The sequence below is a fragment of the Salarias fasciatus genome, chromosome 8 (genome assembly GCF_902148845.1).
Source record: "Salarias fasciatus chromosome 8, fSalaFa1.1, whole genome shotgun sequence".
NCBI lineage: Eukaryota > Metazoa > Chordata > Actinopteri > Blenniiformes > Blenniidae > Salarias > Salarias fasciatus.
The window spans coordinates 18,401,424-18,420,856 of record NC_043752.1 but is presented as its reverse complement, the minus strand read 5'-3'; the positions used below and the strand labels follow the sequence as shown (position 1 = coordinate 18,420,856).

General features: G+C 51.3%; 1 protein-coding gene across 3 annotated transcripts; it reads right to left on the bottom strand.

The window, feature by feature from the left end:
• Positions 1-97: 97 nt before the first annotated feature.
• Positions 98-18,877, bottom strand: LOC115392773 (cytohesin-3). Of its 3 annotated transcripts, XM_030097360.1 has the most exons (14): positions 18,524-18,877; positions 16,738-16,811; positions 8,771-8,853; positions 8,580-8,644; positions 8,035-8,101; positions 7,803-7,921; positions 6,463-6,543; positions 6,264-6,376; positions 5,153-5,301; positions 4,947-5,058; positions 3,214-3,290; positions 1,793-1,864; positions 1,500-1,654; positions 98-840 (listed from the first exon to the last, which is right to left on the bottom strand). In XM_030097360.1, exons 4-14 carry the CDS (start codon positions 8,615-8,617, stop codon positions 768-770), a joined length of 1,056 nt encoding a protein of 351 aa, XP_029953220.1. In that variant the 5' UTR covers positions 8,618-8,644; positions 8,771-8,853; positions 16,738-16,811; positions 18,524-18,877; the 3' UTR covers positions 98-767. The 3 variants fall into 3 exon arrangements, with proteins under 3 accessions (XP_029953220.1, XP_029953219.1, XP_029953221.1); XM_030097359.1 differs by lacking the exon at positions 16,738-16,811; XM_030097361.1 differs by lacking the exons at positions 16,738-16,811; positions 18,524-18,877 and adding an exon at positions 9,016-9,034.
• Positions 18,878-19,433: the final 556 nt, after the last annotated feature.

Here is a 19,433-nt window from a genome sequence, read left to right as displayed (position 1 = left end):
TGCTTGGACTTTTGTTTATGGGCTGCGTTGGAACGGATGAAGTGTGTGTGGAGTTGGATGGATGTGAGAGAAACAAACATCTGGAATAAGCTTTTAGTGCATTAGTTGTTTTTTTTTTTTTTATTATTCAAAAGTCTACGTCAAAGTATCGAGGTGCTGAAAACTTAAAACGCAGCAAAACAACACTTCCAGTTTTAAAGTCCAGTCTGTCTGAGCCTCACTGCTCCACGGAGAACAGCCACAGCCAGGACTTACACTACATGAACACAACATAGGAGAAAAAAAACCCCTCAGTATGTACATTATAGGCTACACATGCATGATGGAGGCCGGAGGAAAAACAAATAAATATAAAGGAAATGAACTTGATCAGGAAGCTGGATGTTCAGAGTGAAGTGCAGCTTCTCCACGGAATGGTTGCATAATTCAGCCCGGTCAGACCAGCTGACTCCTGAGGATGAGCGGTGCTGGCGGCGGATGCGGAAGGCTCCGGGGGTCCGGGGCTGTCTGTTCCAGCCTCCAGCAGAGGGCGCTCTCGGGCATGGCTGCAGTCCTTCCAGTTCATTCAGCCCTGAGAGGCAGGAGGCTTCAGACAGGTGATCTGAGGTTCCCGGTGTGTGTGCGGCTCATCCTCATCGTCGCACCTGACAGACCGGACGGGGGGGAAGGCCTCCCGAAACACACACTGACACACACACACACACACACACACACACACACGCTCGACGGCGCCCCGTCGGACAGGCGCAGCAGGAGGCGGGCGGTCATCATTTCTTATTGGCTATCCTCCTCTTCCTGGTGGCCAGCATGTCGTAGAAGGGGTCCCTGCTGATGCTCGCCCTGCGGAGGAGAGCAGGGAGTTAGCATGTGAAGCGGGGGTGGGGGGGGGACTGGGACCAGAACACATCAGATCCAGGTCTAAAGATGAGGTCAGGCTGGTCTGAGCTGCTGCCACTCTGAGGACGGGAAACAGTTCAGTCAGAGAAATCAGCCCGTCTCTTTTGTTTCCAATCACTTTAACAGCCCCCCTCCCCCCCCCCGAAGCCCACCACTTCCTCTTCACAGACCCCCCCTATCAGAGCTAAGTACTTCTTTTTATAACATTATTCGAGCCTGTTGAAATCGAGTTATGTCATTTTCTGCCCTGATATTGATCAGATCAGCCAGTGGAGCTCCGGCTGAGTGGAGCTTAACCAGCGAGGAGATCAATCACCCACTGGCTCGGGTTTAACCCCCCCACCCCGCCCCCCCGGCCGGCGCTGGGCTGTGCAGAGCGAAGGGAGGAGGTGTGAGAATCTTCCTTCAGCTGGCTGAGCGCTAATCAAAGGGAAGTGAGCACAAGTGTTATCTGCATGGGAGTGTGAGAAACACACACACATTTAGCCATCTGCTTCCGTGTGTGTGTGTGTGTGTGTGTCTCCTCCCAGTCAAGGTCAGCCGTGGGCCGCCGCCCCCCCGGGAGCCGAGCGCCCTCCGGGTGTAAATGGATCCAGACTCACTTGATGGATTTGATCCACTCCTCCTTCTCCTCGGGGGTGGGGGCCGATATCCGGTACACCACGTGGTTCCCCTCCACCACCCGGCCGTCCGCCTCCGTCTTGCAGGCCTTGATCACCTGGCCTTTGTGGCTGGGGTTGTAGAGCTCGAAGCAGTTCTGGGGGACACAGGCGGAGAGAGTCGCTTCAGACGGAGGAAGAAACTAAACCAAAGCAGACGGCCTGAAAACTCAGTTTCAGGATTTTGTTTCTATTTTCTTTTATAAGCAAATAAAAGTGGAGGACTGGATCCGTACTGGCTTTCGGGGCTCGTCCACCTCCCTGATGCTGAGGTTCTCCAGTGGTATGATCCCACGAGGCTCTTTATCCTGAGGACACATGGAAACAACCCGTCACACCTCTACCCCACGATAAGAAGAAGAAAGAAACACTGGAGGAGGAATCCAGGAACATTGTCAGCATCCAAACGTTCATTTGGCTGCTTCTTCACTGGAAGATCTTCATTAAAAATTTCCAGGACATTTATTTGAAGTGGAGCCAAGTTGTAAATTTACTGATTTATGGAGCTAGTCGGGTGTTTCATCAGGATTTAATCGATCAGAAATGTCCAGTTGTAAAAACAATGTTTGTTCTGTTTTCTCTGAGAGGACGATATCATTACTGTTTTTTACATTATAACGAGCATGTGACTGAAAATCAAGGTGTGTGTGTGTGTGTGTGCGTGCGTGCGTGCGTGCGTGCGTGCGTTCTCGTATTTCTATCCTTGTCGGGGCCAAATGTCCCCACAAGGATAGCAAAACGTGAAACGACGTGCCTTGTGGGGACCTTTTTCCGGTCCTAAGTAGGAGAAACAGTGTTTTCTTGACCATGTTGTTGTTACTGAAAAAAGTAAAAGTGCAAAAACATTTCTTTAGGGTTAGGCTTTGTTGTGGTGTGGGTTAGGGTTAGGGTAAGGGTCAGGGTTAGGGGCTAGACATGAATGGGAGTCAATGGAAGGTCCCCACAAGGATAGAAATACAAGACTGTGCGTGCGTGTGTGCGTGTCAGTGGAGGGTTTGCTTCATCCGGGTCATGAGCAGTACACCACCCGGGGGAGGAGGGACCCCACTCTTCATGCTCCTTCTTCCGGCGGTTGCCATCGTGTCTGGGAGGCCAGATGTGAGGAGTGTGTATGTGTGTGAGTGTGTGAGTGTGTAGGGGGGGGCAGACCTTGAGGAATCGCCCGGTGCTGTGCTTGTCATCTTCCTCCTAATGAGGGAGCGAGGCAGGGGGAGGAAATGCCCAGGGACAGCTGCTCACAGCTGGCTCCATGTGCGCCTTTTGGAGTGTGTGCACCCCGTCTGTGTGTGTGTGTGTGTGGTGGAGGGAGCCGTGGTTTCAGGGTTGTGGGGGGGGCTTGACTTATGGCTTAGCGGGACCAGATGTGTGTGTGCAGATGTTTCCGACCATGGCTCATGTTAATTGCTGGGGTGAGGTTCATTTAGGTCAAAGGGGCTGCAGCTGCTGAACAGCAGAGCTGGAAGGCAGACGTGTGTGTGTGTGTGTGTCAGACTAAACACACACCCTAAAATCTCATCTTCCACTGTATGTATTCACATTTCCGATCTCAGCTACCGCCGGTATTGTGTGTGCAGTTGTGTCAAGCCTTGAAATGTGAGCGAGCAGCAGCGCCGGGCGAGGCCTTCACATCCATCGACCCGCATCCAGGCACACTTACTGTTGTGTACTCAAAGTAATAGAGGCAGTTGTCGGTCAGAATGAACCACCTTCTCTTCCACGTCTTGACCCGGCCGCCTGCGTGGGGAGACACACACACACACACACACACTCTCAATGCCTGAGCGGGCCCTGAGGAGGGACAGTGTTTGTACGTGCAGCATGAAAACCCTGCAGGAGAGCCCGGCTCCACGTGCCACCTCTGGTTCTGCTCTGAGGCTGGAAGGAACTGTAATTATTCATAGAAGGTCAAGTGAACCCGAATCGGCATGACCCTAGCGTCGGACGTAATCTCTCCATCTGTCTCGGTCAGAAGATAATGGGGATTATTGGAGTTTGTGTTAACGACACCATGAAGGAGGAACTCGGCGTGGCTGATGTCAGTGCTCAATCTGCGCGGCGGCGGCGGTAATAGCGGGCGTGCTGACTGGAGGGATTGAGCGCCAGGCAGCCGTTACTGATGTAATCAATATGTAATGTTCACTTGGCCCACATTTCCAGCGCATGTGCTCCGCTAAAGGAGCATCCTGCATCACTCCATTCAGGAGAAACACCGTCAGCCTCTCACCCCAGACATACACAACAACAAGAGGGAGAATAAAAACCTTTGTCTCACAGCCGGGAATAAAACGTGTCTTCCTCAAGCTCAGCTGCTGAACTGTTTGAAGCTGTGAGCACGCAGGACAGAGCGGTCTGAACGTCATGCACCGGCGCTAAATATGGATCAGATGTTCGTCTGCATGCAACACGTCTGAAAATGTGAAAAGTGTCGGTTGAGTCAGTTCGAGCACCAACACGCCCTCTTGCTTCGTACACCTCAGTGCAGAAATGTGAATTCGTCACCTGCTCAGCTGAAATAACTAAATAAAGACACATTCTGACGTGCAGCGGGGTTTGACGGCGATGGAATAAAGCGTCACGTTGTGGTTTGAGGACAGCAAGTCTTCCAGTCCAGTGTTCAGCCTCCTTCAAAGCCATGGAGATTATGCAGCCAATCAGCATGCAGAATGAGCGCGACCCCTGACCTTATCAGCTCCAGCTCCCAGTGAAGGAATTAACCCATCACCCGACAGCGATTGATAACTTATTCTGCCCACTTGCAGCTCGGACACGACAGGCAACTCATTGCAGGAGGTGAACAGCATGTTTAGAGCCCGGCAGCACTTCGGGGGAAAATGGCAGCCAACGCCAGAACGCCAGAGCGAGGGCGCCGCGGGGTGAGCTGGGAAAACGGAGGAGGAGGAAGCGTCACCTACCTCCTAATACAGAGAGGTAAGAGAGAACAGCCATCACAAAACAGAGCAAGAGAGCAGAGCAGAGGGCGACAAAGGACAGAGAGTGAGAGGTGGAAACACAGAAGCACTGGGAAAAGACAGCAATCATCAACATCACCAGAGGGAGGGAGAGGAGGGCGGCGGAGAGCCGGCGAGGAGGCAGGGACAGCAGATCAGAGCCGGCGGACAAAGACAGAAACGACACTCTGCAGCTTCATCACAATCCGGCGCCATCAGGAGGGTCGACGGAAAACTTCACCTCGCAAAACGAAGCGACCTGCGCCGAGCTTTCCTCCCTCCTTTTCTCTCTCTCTCCATACATTCACAAGTTAACCAGGGGCAATCTGACACCAATACCAGCATCAGCAACACTGATCAGGCTGATCGACACCTCAGTCTCCTGAGCCCTCATCGGAGGACCACGCCTGGCCCCGGAGAGCCGGCGGCGGCCGGGCCGTACCGAGCTTCAGCAGCCAGCCCTCCCTGTCGGGGTTGAAGAACGTGTGCGTCAGGTCGTTCCCGTCGTCCTCCGGGATCTTGAAGGGCTCGTTCTTGATGCTGTCGTAAAGGTTCTGCGGGACGGACGAGGAGCGGAGCCGTTAATCACCCGGGAGGAGAGAGGGGGAACACACAGACACACACACACACACACACACACACACACACCCTGAGCAGCTCCTCGGGCAGGTCTCCCCCCTCGTTGATGCCTCTGTTCATGGAGATGAAGCGCTCCACGGGGGGCTTGTCTCTGACGTTGGGGTTGTGCAGGCTGGTGTTCAGCATGATGATGGCGAAGGACAGCACGTAGCAGGTATCTGACGGCGCGCACACACACACACACACACACACACACACACGCATGAGGCATCATCACAAATCACTTTGACCCGACCCTCCAGACTGAAGGCGGTGTGTGTGTGTGTGTGTGTGTGTGTGTGTGTGTGTGTGTGTTTCCCGGCTCCCGGCTGCGTGTTAATGCTCAGCCTCACACGGGTCAGCGGCTGCCTGTAAATGAATCATTCATCCCCCTCTGTCTGTCTGTCTGCGCTCGCTGACACACTTTGGCCGTCCTGCATTGTGATCGTCCTCCGAGCCGCACCACTCTCTCCTGGTGGTTGAGGGTGTGTGTTTGTGTCACACACGCACACACACACACACACACACGGCCTCATGCAGACGCACCAACTTTCACACATAAACACGCCTTCCTGTCACAGCGCAGATTGTGTTTCAGACTTTATGAGCAGCGGAGAAGAGAAGCACGCTTCATAAGTCGCGTCGTCTCGGCTGCTTCCTGTATTCACTCTGCATCTATAAACACGTCTCCTACTTTCTAGAATTAATGGAAACGTGGGAAGTGGCTGAGCCTGGTCTGAGAAGGTCAGGAATCAGCTGAAGGTCGGAGAACTGGGACCGCCTCTACCTGTTACAACAGATCGTTCCTCCCCACTTTAATTATTCACGGACAGATGTAGCCGCCGGCCTGTTCATCAGCAGACCGTGTTTCACTCAGCCAGGTTGAGTCGCCCTGAATAATAGATGACCGCTGTTTGCCGCTGATGTTTACTCAGCTGCAGAGGAACGCGGTCTGTGGTTACTGTAATCCGGCTGAGTTACAGTAACTCTTACAGCTTAGTGATGGTGATGAATTTAAAAAAAGGAAAAGTAGAAGAAGAAATGAGGCCATCACTCATGCGTCCTGGCTCTCAGCCCCGGGCGGTGTTCTGTTCACACGTTGGACTGTCAGAGCACCCGAAATCCCAGCGGCCAGTCTGACCTGTGGACTGGAAGACGCCGGCGTTGCACTGGCAGTACCGCGAGGCGAAGGCCTCCATCATGCGATCGATCTTCTGAGCTTCGCCCGGCAGGCGGAAGCTCCACAGGAACTGCCTGCAACAGAGAGGGAGGGCGGGTTCCACGCCATGTCACCGCCGCTCGCTCCACACCCCGGCGTTCGTACCGTCGGCTCCACTGACCGTAGCGCCTGGACCAGGTTCAGATCCGCAAACTCGTGCAGCTCCACGAACGCCTGGAGCACCTTGATGTTGAAGTCGTCCCTGCAGGAAACACACAACATGGAAACCGAGCGTTTTTCAGGCCTGAAGAACCAAAGTCTTGGTTATTTTTAGCCCCACTCGGGGTTTTTCCAATGTGAGAGTGTGTTTTATAGGATTACTGCTGAACAAAGCTCAACACTCAGCTTTAAAAATAACTAAACCAACAAACCTAACTCATCCAGTAAACCAGGAGCTAATCTCCCCCCCCCCGGTTATTTCTCCCCTCCACGGCCTCCGCCTCCCTCTCAGCAGGTCCTGATGGGTCTCTGCTCCTCGCAGGAGCTTAATTAGTGATAATTACTGGGTGTAAACCACAGCCTGCCGTTACTGTGCTGTGAGTGGGTGGGCGGCCGCTTTGATGATCTTCTGGATGAAGCCTGTTGGCAAAGAGAAGCCCCCCCTCCTCCGCCCTGACCTCCTGCCTCATTTCAGGTGTGTGTGTGTGTGTGTGTGTGTGTGTGTGTGTTATTGATTCAGTCAGTGCTGCGCTGCACAAGCAGCAGCTGCCCTGTGTTTGATGATATCTGGAGACGTCAAAAACCAGCCGAGAGCAGAGAAACAGAGCTGCGTGTTCACAGCCGCGGCCCTGAGGACGTCTGCAGCTCGTCCAGTGTCACAGGAAAATCGTGAAAGTTGTCAGTTTTTAACAATATTACCGCAATAAACCCAACATAAATGCCGCCAGTGAGGCGGTGAAAGGGTTAAAGTGACACACGCGCTCTGATAACGGCGTTTTCTCTGTTTCCTGGTGACATTTGTCAGGCTGCCTGCTGATTGTTGTTCAGTCGCCTCTGAAATATCAGCCATCAGTCACAGCGTGAGTCCGACGGCGTCCCTTCAGGATGAAGTCTGTATTTCTCAGAGCGCGCCGCCGTGAACTCTGCTGTCGGGAGCACATGAGGGCGCGAGCTGACGGCGGTCTGGATATAAACTGTTTCATTTGGTGTAATGTTGATGCTCTTCACCGTCTTTATCCTCCACGTTTAACCATCTCGTCCACCGACCCTTCCTCTCCTTTTTCCGTGACCCGGCAGTCTGACCCGAGACGGGAGAGGACTGGACGGCCGTTTTACTACCAGCTGTAAGTCAGCATGGCTGGACTGTGACAGGACACCCACAGGAGGGGGGTCAAGTCATGTTCCCGCGCTGTAATCAGTAAATCCAGGCCGTAATTTCCTTCTTTAATCATGAGATGGAGTGTGTGTGTGTGTGTGTGGGGGGGTGTAAATCCCGTGTAAGGAGGGCTCGTTCTGTCTCACCGCTCGCCTAAATAGTCTCCGATGACGGTCTTGTTGAGCCCCTCGCCTTTGTAGAGGAACTGGGCGATGTCCTCGGGCGTGTGCTGGAGGAGGTCGTTCTCCAGCAGGAACTGGATTCCCTGGAGAGGAAGAGGGGAGGGCGGGACCACGGGTCGTCTCAGGCACGGATGCATGATGGGAAAAGAGGCTCCCGCACCGCGCAGGTCTGCGTCTTAAATGAAAGCCAGACTACCTTTTTGGGGTCCATGTTGAACTTCTTCCTGCCCATGGCGATCTGTTTGTTCCTCTGGGACGTTTTGCTGAAAAAACAAACACAAGCGAGGAGATTTCAGCCGCGTTCACGCAGAAACGGCGCCGACGGTCGTCCTCAAACAAATCACACGTCAAAATGTGCTCAGGAGATTATTTCCCACCACAGCTGTCCTGATTAGAAGCCTGTGTGAATCTAATCTGAAAACACTGAGTACACAGACAAAACACAGACGTCTGTCATGTCGCTGATAAAAGTCACACTGTGACAACACACACACACACACACACACACACACACACACACACACACACACACACACACACAGAGGATTTATGATTGATTTCTACGGCTCCAGGGACCGGGACGTCTGGAAGTGTTGGTTTAACAGAGTCTGTTATCAAGCAGAGGTGATGGACAAGATGTGTAATAACACACCCAGGATGCACTGAGCCTTCTGCAGGGGGGGGGGAAGTGAAATATGGAGTCGTGTGAGTGAAACACGTCCAGAAAGCCGAGGCTCTTACCTCTCTCCGACGCACGTCAGCTGCTCGATCTCCGTCATGACCTCTGCGATCTCGAACTTCAGCCTCTGAGAGGCCGAGAGGAGAAAGCAGGCCATGAGACGGGACCAAGAATGAAGTGTATAGTGGGTTTTTTTCTTCTACAGGTACCGTCAGTGTTTACTGAGTAATAAGTCATTCCAGCTCACACACACCTCGATGTCGTCGAGCAGCTCCCGCTTCCTCCGCCGGATGTTTGAAAGCTCGTCCCTCTCCTCCAGGGACAGGTCCTCGGGAACTGAAACACACGATGGAGAAAGCAGCAGCCCGTCAGTCTGGCTCACACACACACACACACACACACACACACAAGATGAACACTCGGGACGCAGTGAGGAGAGAGGAGTGTGTTTCTCCGCCGCCTCCTTCAGCAGATACAAAGAGTGTTCGTCTTCATTACCTCCAGAACCAGAGCAGGCCAGGGGTCTTCATTATTCCACTTGAAAGTGTTTGCCCCTTCCTCCCTGCTCCGTTCGGCTCGGGGGAATATTCTATTAATAAAGCCAATCCAGATTAAGCTTTTCCCCCATTAAATGTGAACCTGGCAGTTTAGCACAGCCTGCGAGCCGGGTGGGCGGATCGGCGCTCAGGGCAGGAAGGAGGCTGTGATGAGCCGCTCTGCTCCGCTTTCCTTCATTATTTTACTTCTCTTCACACTTTCTTCATCTCCTGGGATGATGCGAGTCTGTGCAGTCTCGCTTTAATAAGCCGGGAAGGCAAGCAGCTCAACAGGAAAACAGAAGATCCACCATCGCCATCAGGTCTGAGCTACGTGCTGCAAAGAAAACGCTTGTTGTTGAAAAATCTGCGTCAGTTAAAGTGAAACAAGGTCGCTGTGCTCATGAGGAAACATTCAACCCGTTTCTAATCCAGCGGCTCGTAAAAGAGAGGCGTCCGGAGCAGCCCAGCATTGTCATGGACGGACTTATTATGTAACCCATGATGAGGGTCAGGTAAACGCCGGGGCTTCCTGAGCAGAGCGGGAGCTGGAAGCACCATGCAGGGGACGATAAAGACGCCGATTAGCACTGCTCACCTCAAGACACCTCCGCAAAACGGCCGTGACTGTGGCTGCAGGCCAAAACAGCGCTCTCAGTCGTCCTGAAGGCTGCTGGCTCACACAGGCCCTTCATATTTTACCTCTTCTGTGTTTGGAAATTGTTGGGTCAGGGGAATCAAACTCCAAAATTACAACCAACATCAAACAAAAAATAACCTAAATGTTTCTCTTCAGGTCATTTCTCTATCCTGCTGCATGCAAGCTTGACAACAAGATAATAATATTACCCCGTGTCTGTTTTTATGGATGAAATAACACTAAATGTGTGATTTCCCGCTGGTTTGCAGAAACACTTTCCTACAGCTAAAACTGCCTCGATCACTTTAAAAATCCGTCCTGGTGACTTGGTTGGACGAGGTAAGAAATAAAAAACTCATTTAAATGCAGTTTGAACTCCAGGAAAACACACTGGCTCGGTCTTAAACGGAAGCATTACGTTTCCCGCCTCTCTCCTAAAACAGCTAAACAAAAACAAGGCCATGTCGCTGGACGTGGCGCTGCGCCTTTAACCTGCGCTGAGCGGAGCCATCGCTCGAAATGTCGACATATTTGACTCACATGTCACCAGCCGCCTGCAGGCCTGGATGACGCATCGACGGAGTTCCAGCTCCAGTGAACCCCGGACACACAGGAGCACAGTTCCTTTTCCCTCAGTCGACTGTCAACAAACTTTTTTCAATGAAAACAGAGTTATCGCAGCCACAATGTGAGGGCTCTTCTCCGTGTTCTGCTGTCCCAGCCTCTCGTTAGCCTCCGGCTGTGCATTAGCAGATTGAGATTTCCAATAAACTGAAACGAGGAGCGTGATTACAATCTGGATTCGTTACAAATCTAATGAAAGGCAGCGGCTGCTCCCCTTTAATAAAAATCTCACGCGCTTAATGGAATAGCGCGGTCATTACCTTCGATCTGGCCTTTCTAAGAGGATCTGTGTTCTGCTAGCAGAGTGTCTCAAACCACACGGTTCTTCACAAAGGATGGCGGTGCTTCACCAATCACATTATCAGCACGCCGCCCCCCGTGACCTTGTTCGGGTCTCTGAGGGAATGAGTTGAACACAGAATCCGTCCGCTGCAGTAATTTCACCCCTCCTAAAAACAAAATCCCTCAAAATCTACTTTGAGGACTAAATCCGCCGCGTCTCCTCACACCCAAAACTAACAACTGTCGCCCAGGGGCTTTGGACGGCCTTTAAACCGGTGTCAGGAAGGCCAGACCGCCCTGTCGGGACGCCGGACCCGGCGCCGCAGCGGGGACAGTCGGAACGGCCTCAGATTCAGGACGGCGGAGAGGTGCCGGGTGCAAATCCCACGCTCTCTTAACCCTGGCCGCCGTCCCAGGCGTCATGGACTCGTGTGACTGAGAGGAGATTTGTCCAGATCCGCCGGTTTTAAACGGTCCACTGCGACCGCTCTAATATCTCTTTAAAGTAGATGAGCTCTGTTTTTAAAAGAGAGAGAGAGAGAGAGAGAGAGGAGCAGATAACCCCGCTACCCCGCTCGGCCGTGTCACATGCAAGGAAGCCGCAACGGAAGGACAACTTTCACTGGATCCAGACTCTAATCTGCAGCCCGCTGCCCCAAATCCCTCTAACTGTGGACAAAGACCGCCCAGGTCCCACACACACACACACACACACACACACACCACGGCACGGCCAGCTGGCATTAATCCCACACACTCATCCTCGTCCCCGCGGCTCTGTCAGGGAGGGTGAGGCGTCGCTTCACCTTCCCCACGCCGGGGAAACCGGGGTGTGTGAAACAGTGTGTGTGTGTGTGTGTCTGCTGGGACACTCTGGCACCGAGCCAGGGGGCAGGAATGCCGGGACCGTCAGGGTGGCGGCGATACGGAGGGGCAGCGACATGTACGGGCATGGAGCGGCGCTCACACCAGCATGCGGCGGTCAGGAGGAACTTCCTGTGTCCTGGCAGAACGACGTCTAGCGTGACCCAGTGGGCGAACATTCACACCTTCCTCTATTCAACATGACATTTCAAAGCTAAAGAAGTATAATAAAGTAAAATTAGATTGTTTATTATTGTTTTTAGCTGTTCAAGCTCCTTTTTTTTAACATGTTTAGTCGGTTAAGACATTTCAGCAACTTTCATTGTTTTAGCCATTTCTAGCCAGAGAAGCCGTTTTAGTCGTTTTTGCTGATTTAGGCATCTGTTTTATCAATCAATCAATCAATCAATCAATCAATCAATCAATCAATCAACCAATCAATCAATCTCTTTATCTGAGCAACAACAATATCAGCAGATTGTCCATTTATGAAGTAATATTTGAACTGTGCTCAAAAAGGAGCAGGTAGAGTTCGAAGAACTTATTAACTCTACCCCTTCACATTTAAGTATCACACACACTGAATCCCACATCCATTAGAAAAAAGGCAAAAAAAGAGAAGAAAAAAATGCTTACAAACCTTACATACAAACTCTTACATCAGACAAGTTACAATTATAATTAATGTGTATTCTTTTCAGTATTGCTTTTTAGTGCAAACATATCCTTAAATTTACAATATTAAGACAGCATCTCAATGAACATTATAATATTATCGGGCTTTAGACAGTGTAATAATGTTCACCAGCCACCTGGGGTTTGGATCACACATATTTCTTAAGTAATTCTGTTTTTTAGTTTCTTTTTTAATACAGTTTTAATACTGTTATAGCAGGTTTACTGTTTTCGCTCATAGCCCTTCCAATCATGAGTTTTTTGGGGTTTTTTTTTTTTTTTGATGTGACGCACCAGATGATGCATTCAAACCACTGTTTCTCCAAATGCCCGAAAAACTCCAATTTGCTTTGTCAAATGACATAAAAAGCTGGTCTCAGTCACATCTCCTCGACGGGTGACTCACATGATGCGGCGAGGATGAAAATAGCTTTTTAATCTCAGCCCTCTGCTCTTTTCACTCACGGCCCGGAAATTCAATTTGACTGTATTTACAGGGCGCGCTGTATGAATTATGCAGGGCATTATTGCAGCTTGTCCATAATTCAGGCTTCGCGTGAGAAGCGGAGATTTGGGGAGCCGCCGTGGCTCCGCCCCCGGGCCATGGGGCAGAGTCCGGGAGGGCCTGGCGCTGATTGCTCGGGTTAATCTGCCGTTTTGGGGAGGAGGCCCCCTGCTGTGAGCGCCGGGACGCCTCGGCGGTGGTCCGCTCACAACGTCCTCCTTACAGCACACATCTGCTCGGCATCAGCGGCGTGTCGATGTTTGACTGGGCGGGATCAGAGGGGGGCTTCCCTGTCCAAAGTAACCACAACCTGATGATCTGATTGGCCGGAGAGCGAGACAGACAAAAGGTGTTTCTTCCGGCGTCTGGGCAGGATGAGGGGCTTCCACTGAGTGGAGCGCCGCTGAGCATCCTGAGAAAGCAGAGAGAAGCTGGAGAGGTGAAGCTTCAGACCCTCGCCCTCGTCCCTGCCGGAACACATCAGACAGCGAGTCCAGGGAGGCGACATGCGTCCCTCTGATGATTTCCTCTGCTGCTTCCTGTGACTGGCGAATCACAAAAGGTGTTTATCTTCCTTCATCTGCTGCCAGCGCCGCTCACCTACGTTATTGCGATAGATATCGGGCCTCTGAGCCGTTTCCAGCGCCGTATTAGACGCTTTTCATTCTGCACACAGCGACAGGATCTGATGTTTCCAGAGAAGCCGGTGACGTCCGGGTGCTGACAGGAAACCGGAGGGTCGGCCGCAGAAACCCCCCACAGTGTGAAAGGACTGGAAATGGTGCTACATCTCTCACGACCACCTGAAGAGCATCTTCGTTCTCGTCCAAGTCGGGTCAAAACAGGAGAACATTCGCAGGAAATTAAATGAAGAGCGGCCAGGAAATGATCCAGATCTAGAGCTGCATGACGGCCACATGTTGAGTCTGCAAAGCAGCATCTGATCCCATTTTCCTACAATTCATTCAGCATTTTAAAGTACAAAATATAAAGTATTGTTGAAGGGAATCAGACTTTATCTCCGTTTATGTCACCATAACCTAATAACAGTAACCCCCTCCCCCCCCACTGTGTGGTCAGCCCTGTCCGCTCTCTCTCCTCCCTCCACAGAAATTAGGTGTGGATTACTCGAAGGCGGAGCGCCTCCTCCTCAGACTCCTTTAATTTGCGGCGCCTTTTGTCTCCCGCCTGTCTCTGTGGAAGAGCCGCTCCTCCCTCCAGCTCCCGGCCGGGCCGTCCTCCGCTCGCCTCGCCGCCTCACTGCCATGGAGATGGGAGCGAGCTGGGAAGCCTCCGGTCTCCCCTCTAATGGGGTCCATATGCAGTCAGTCCTCCCTCTCAGCACTCCAAACCGTCGCCGTTCGCCTCGCCTCGCCTCGACTCCGCCGCTGAGTTTGTGTCCTGGTCGTGTTACACGCGGCGTCACGTCCTGCGCGTTTAATCTTCTGGTGTTGCACCACAGAAACCCATAATCTTGGCAGGCAAAATGAATTTCTGTCTCTCTCCAAATCTCCCCTTAAGCCTGTAAACAACAGGGTCAACCAGGCGGGCCGTAAAGAGCTCGTTTTAGCACATTTTAGACGTCGGCGTCAACACGAGTAAGACACACATTAGCAGGAACCCGAGCAGACGCTGCAGGTCGTGTGGAAGAGCCAGTTATATCCAGCGCCGTGATTTTCATAAAGGATGCACCAACTGAGTACCAGGACAGCTCGTAGCCGTTAGCTACCTGCTGGTATCGAGTGTGGATCTGAGCCGGATTCACACTGCATGTGGAAACAATGCATATTTCAGTGGAGTCCAGATCCGAAAAGCCTGCTGGTGTTCAGTTTCTCCAGCCTCCAGCGCGCACGTTTCCACTAACTCATTCTTCTGGAGTGGCCGTAACGCTAATGCGCCGCTCCTCTCCTGCATCGCTGATGCCTCGGCTGCTGCTTCGGATTCTCGGCGTGAGGCTGTGTCCTCCGGCTCCACTGAAACATCTATTTAGCAGAAAATAGATTCTACTTATGCAGCACGTTCTCACCGCTTCAGCAGTCTCTGGGATTCAGGGAGCTCCACACAGCTGAGCCACAGTGTCCCTTCAGCTCTCAAACCCTGACATTATTCTGGTTTTATATAGTATTTACACTTTTCATTCAGTCTTGCAGACACTACTGTATTCGTTTCATTGAATATGGTTGAGTTGAAATGTTTATGATGTGCAAACCGTCTCATGAAACTGAACTGTGGGGAAAGATAAAACATGCAGATGTGGAGAGAAACAGATGTTTGAGCGTTCTGTCGGCGGCCGCTCGCTGTAATCCAGCCTGTCTCCGGGTTTTTGTTCTGGTTTCGCTGTCTGGAGAGCAGTTCCGAAGGCGCAGAACGGGTCTGGGGTTCCACACGGACGGAGTCGGCCGCAGCAGTCAGATGCCATTTGTTATTTTAGCCCACGCTCACACGTCCAGTCCAGCGAGAGCCGGAGAACTGAAGGAAAAGGCCTTTCCCATTCCACTTTTCTCACGGTCTGATAGCAAAAAGAAGAGCGCCGGGTGAGATATTCAGGTTATTCCAACACTCCGACAGGAAATACGGCGAGGAAAGACTCCCAGGTCCTCGAAGACAAACATTTTATGCATATTTTTCTTGGATTTGTACCTTTAAAAGCAAGGCTGGTTCCGTACGGACGCCTCATTCAAGCTGCGAAGGTTGGAAAATCTCTAAGAGGAAAGAATGAATTCTATTCATTTCTTCATTTTAATGTGCCTGGCCGACCCAAAACAAGCATTTACTCGCTCGCATAATAAATCTGAGCTGCTGTAGAGAGGAGAAAGTACAAGAGAGCCAAGTGTTAAAGCCCGTGGAATCAGTCCAGGCGCTCAGTTTGTGCTCCTGTGTTCTTTCCACTTCTCCATCCAGCCATACAATGACGCTAAAAATAGACGCCGGCAATAAAAACACTTTGGAGCCTGTTGCTGATTTCATCCATTTTGGGGCCAGGCCCTGTCTGTCTGCGCCGTGGCGTGTAAACTGAGCGCCAGCTCTGATTATCGAGAGCCGTAAACATGCTCTAATGAATCCCAGGCAGCGACGGGGTGCTGGGTGATCGCAGCGAGGAGGCAGGCTCGCCGTGCAGCTCGTCATCTGCACGCCAATCACGGCCGCAGATACGTGATTCAATTAGCACAATTCAATCAAAGCTCACCTCAAAAGCTAAAACAACGGCCTCGGTTTGCCTCATTCGTTCACACACACTGAAGAAGCCCAGATCATCTGTGCACCAACAGGTCTGAGTTCCTGATCCTGGAGAAACTCGCCGCTCCCTCAACCTGCTGCTGCTGCACCGCTTCAGCTGGTTGTACGCCGCACCGTGGATTAATCCTCTAACATGACGGCATCTGTTGGCTCGGCAGCCTGTTGTTCTCAGACTGGTTTAATCATGCAGAACGAAGCACGGCCTCAACTTTGAACATATGCTTTGCACGCCTTCAGTACAGTGTGCACACAGGAGGATGACGTGCACATTTGCTGTCACGCAAAACAAGAACTCAGGCCCACAAAGCACAGCTTTGATACTTTCAAAAAGTTTTACACTGAAGAGAAACTACAGATTTTGACACTTAATCTGGTAAATATCATTTATTAATGGCCACTGTATTCCATCAGTGAAGGTATAAATGATGAGACTTTAATCTGACGCCGAACTTGAAGGGAACCAGTTCTGGTTGGCGTGAACCCAGAGCGGCGACAGATTTAGCAACAAGTGTGTCTGCGCCGCGCCGCGTCGCGCTGCGTGATCGCAGCAGATCAAGGTGTGCATGTGAACAATGTCAAGTGACACGCAGCGAGTACGCAGCGCACACCTCTTAATTGGTTTATTTAGGGTAAGTTATTCTGATACTTCACTCTCTGCCTTATCAGGGCAGACACGCCTCCTCCGGTCACGCCATCCAGGCGCGAAATGTTGGCTTCCTGGCGATGAGTTCGGCGACAGCAGGATGTGACGGGTTAACGTTCAGAGTTTCTGAACCCTGCAGTCCCTGTTCGACCAGCATGAGCAGAAGTGTGACTGATCCACGCCACATCCTGCATCCTTCCATATACATGTGTACCTTTTTACTTCCAGATGTCTGAAGACAGAAAACTCCTGCTCACAACCTCCCAACACTGGAAATGCCATCTGTACCTGCAGACACAGACCCCCGATCGCCCACCAGTGAAACGTAGAATCAGCCGCTGCCTGGACAAAATTAACCTTTTTGAGGAATCCATTAGGTCCATGAAATAAAAACAGTCCCCCGCCCAGTGGATTATGAATATGCTCAGTCAATTTCATGGCACATTACGTCCCGATCTCCTCCATTCATCACAGCCACACAGGAGCAAGACACATTAAAACAGCAGAGGAAGACGTTTATGTAGGCTGACGAATTAAAAATGCTCTGAATTATTATGAAAAAAGAAACAATACTAGTTGGTAATAGAAACTGAATGACTGGAGAGAGCAGGCTGGCTCACATGTGAATCATGTGAAGAGGAAAACCTGGGAGCAGAGGCGAGCATGTGGGCCTGCAGCTCCGCTAATCTCCCAGCCGAACTGACAAACTCTTATCAGACGGCGGCCATTTGTTTACCCCACGCTGCCTGGGAAGCCGCGGGCCCGGCAGACAGTTTGGATTATCTGCTCAGGAGCGTGCTGCATGTGTGCGTTTCCACGCTTATCGCGGAATAACTGACTCCGAGCTGCAGCAGTAATCTGCATTGTGCAGCTGCGGCGGCGGAGTCCGTTCAGTCACCTGGACACACACACCAGCCTGAAATGTTATCCTGCAGTGTGTGAGGGCATCACGGCAGCCTGTTTCTGACACACACTGAGATTTTATATTACTTTACTTCCACTTTATCTCCCTCTATGGGCGCTGAGATGTTTTATAGCCACTTCAACACCAAGTTCAAGGCTTAATGCTCCAGCTACGCTGATAAATAGTTAAAAGATCAGGCTCTGGGGCAACTCGGTGGTTTCGCCTGAGAATTTCCTCATTTACAGTTGCAACAGTTTGCATGTTCTCCCTGGGTTTCCTCTGGGAACTCCAGTTCAGACAGTGCGGCGTCCGTCCCTTCGCTCCGGGATGGACTGATGTGTCTGAGCTGCAGGCCTCGGCTGGACGGAGGCTCTCAGAAGACGGACGGATGGACGGATATCAGAAACAGTCGTCTGAGATGAAAAGCAGCTGCGGCCGCTTCACGCTGAAGAAACGCCTCATTCATTCTGAACCAGCTCAACGTTAAAAACAACATGAACACTCAGCCCTCCGTGTCCTCTGCTGTTTTGTTGTCCAGACCTTAAAAAGATGGATGAATATCAGATTCAGCTGTTCACACTTAGTGAGATTTCAACAGCAGTTATTTCCAATTCCAAGAGGTTTTACACCACAACTGAAATAATGTATTTCCTCCAGTTTTAGGTGAGTTGTATAGCTGAATAAAAACATCAAACTCTGTCCTGTGTCCACACGGACGGTATCTTATCACTTTCCTCCGGTTTTCAGGCTTCAAACGACTCAGATAGAGACTTCAAAGCCTGGCAGCAGATGGAAAAAGCAGGAGCAGGGAGAGGAAAGGGAAAAGTCCCCGTGTGCAGTTTCTGCTTTTTCTCACCGCCTTTTCCAAACATGCGTCTGTCTGACTTTCACCTGCAGGACGCGCGGAGAGCAGAGCGCCGCTTCACTGTCATTTACACAGATCTGGACGAATGACAGTCGATTCATGGGTTGGTTTGTGGCAGCTGATTGAAGAACCTCATGTCTTCCGTGCGCCCGGACTCGCACACATTCATCCACATAATAATAAAAAATAATAAAGATAATAATATTAAATAAAAAAAACATCCATCCTTACCGTGATTGTCCTCATCCATGTCGACAGAAACAGGCGGTCCGTCAGCCTCCGGGGAGCAGAAGGGTTTTTTTCTGAGTGTTAACGGGCTTTTCTCCGCCTGGACGGACGGAGACGCGCCGCTCGGGCGGACGGAGCAGAGACGGAGCAGAGACGGAGCAGAGCGCCGCTGTCAGCGGCTGAAACCGGAGGAAATGAAGCGGAGGCTGCCGGGAGAGCGCAGGAGCGAGGTCCGAGATGTCATGGAGACGAGATGAGAGGCTCCTCTCTCCTCCCGACCCATCCTCAGCTGCTCCGCTGAATAAACACACACACACACACACACACACACACACACACACACACACACACACACACACACACACACACACACACACACACACACAGTCACACAGTCACACACTGCGAGTGGAGGGACGCCAGGAAGCCCCGCCCCTGCTGCCAGCACACACACACACACACACACACACACACACACGAAATGCATACAAGCTGCATACATGTTCATGTTATATTTGTCAAAGGGTTAATAATAATTTAAGGTTAGAGATCCAGTCAATTAAAATTTGCGGTGTCTATCTATCTATCTATCTATCTATCTATCTATCTATCTATCTATCTATCTATCTATCTATCTATCTATCTATCTATCCGTCTGTCTGTGAAGAGTTTGAGTTTCTGATTGTGTGCAGGTTATACGAAAACAAAAACTTCATGTTTTCATTTCTCTTTGCTGGCTGTTATCTGCTTCTGAAATGTGTCCAGTCAGATTGATTATCTGCGTTTCTGCAACTAGTTATGTGGAAATTATGGAGTTTAGGTACATGTGGGGGTGGGGGGCGGGGACCCAGAGACACGACTCCAGTCGTCCTCTGTGTCCACTCCAGTCACTGACTGGACATGTCCCATTCTG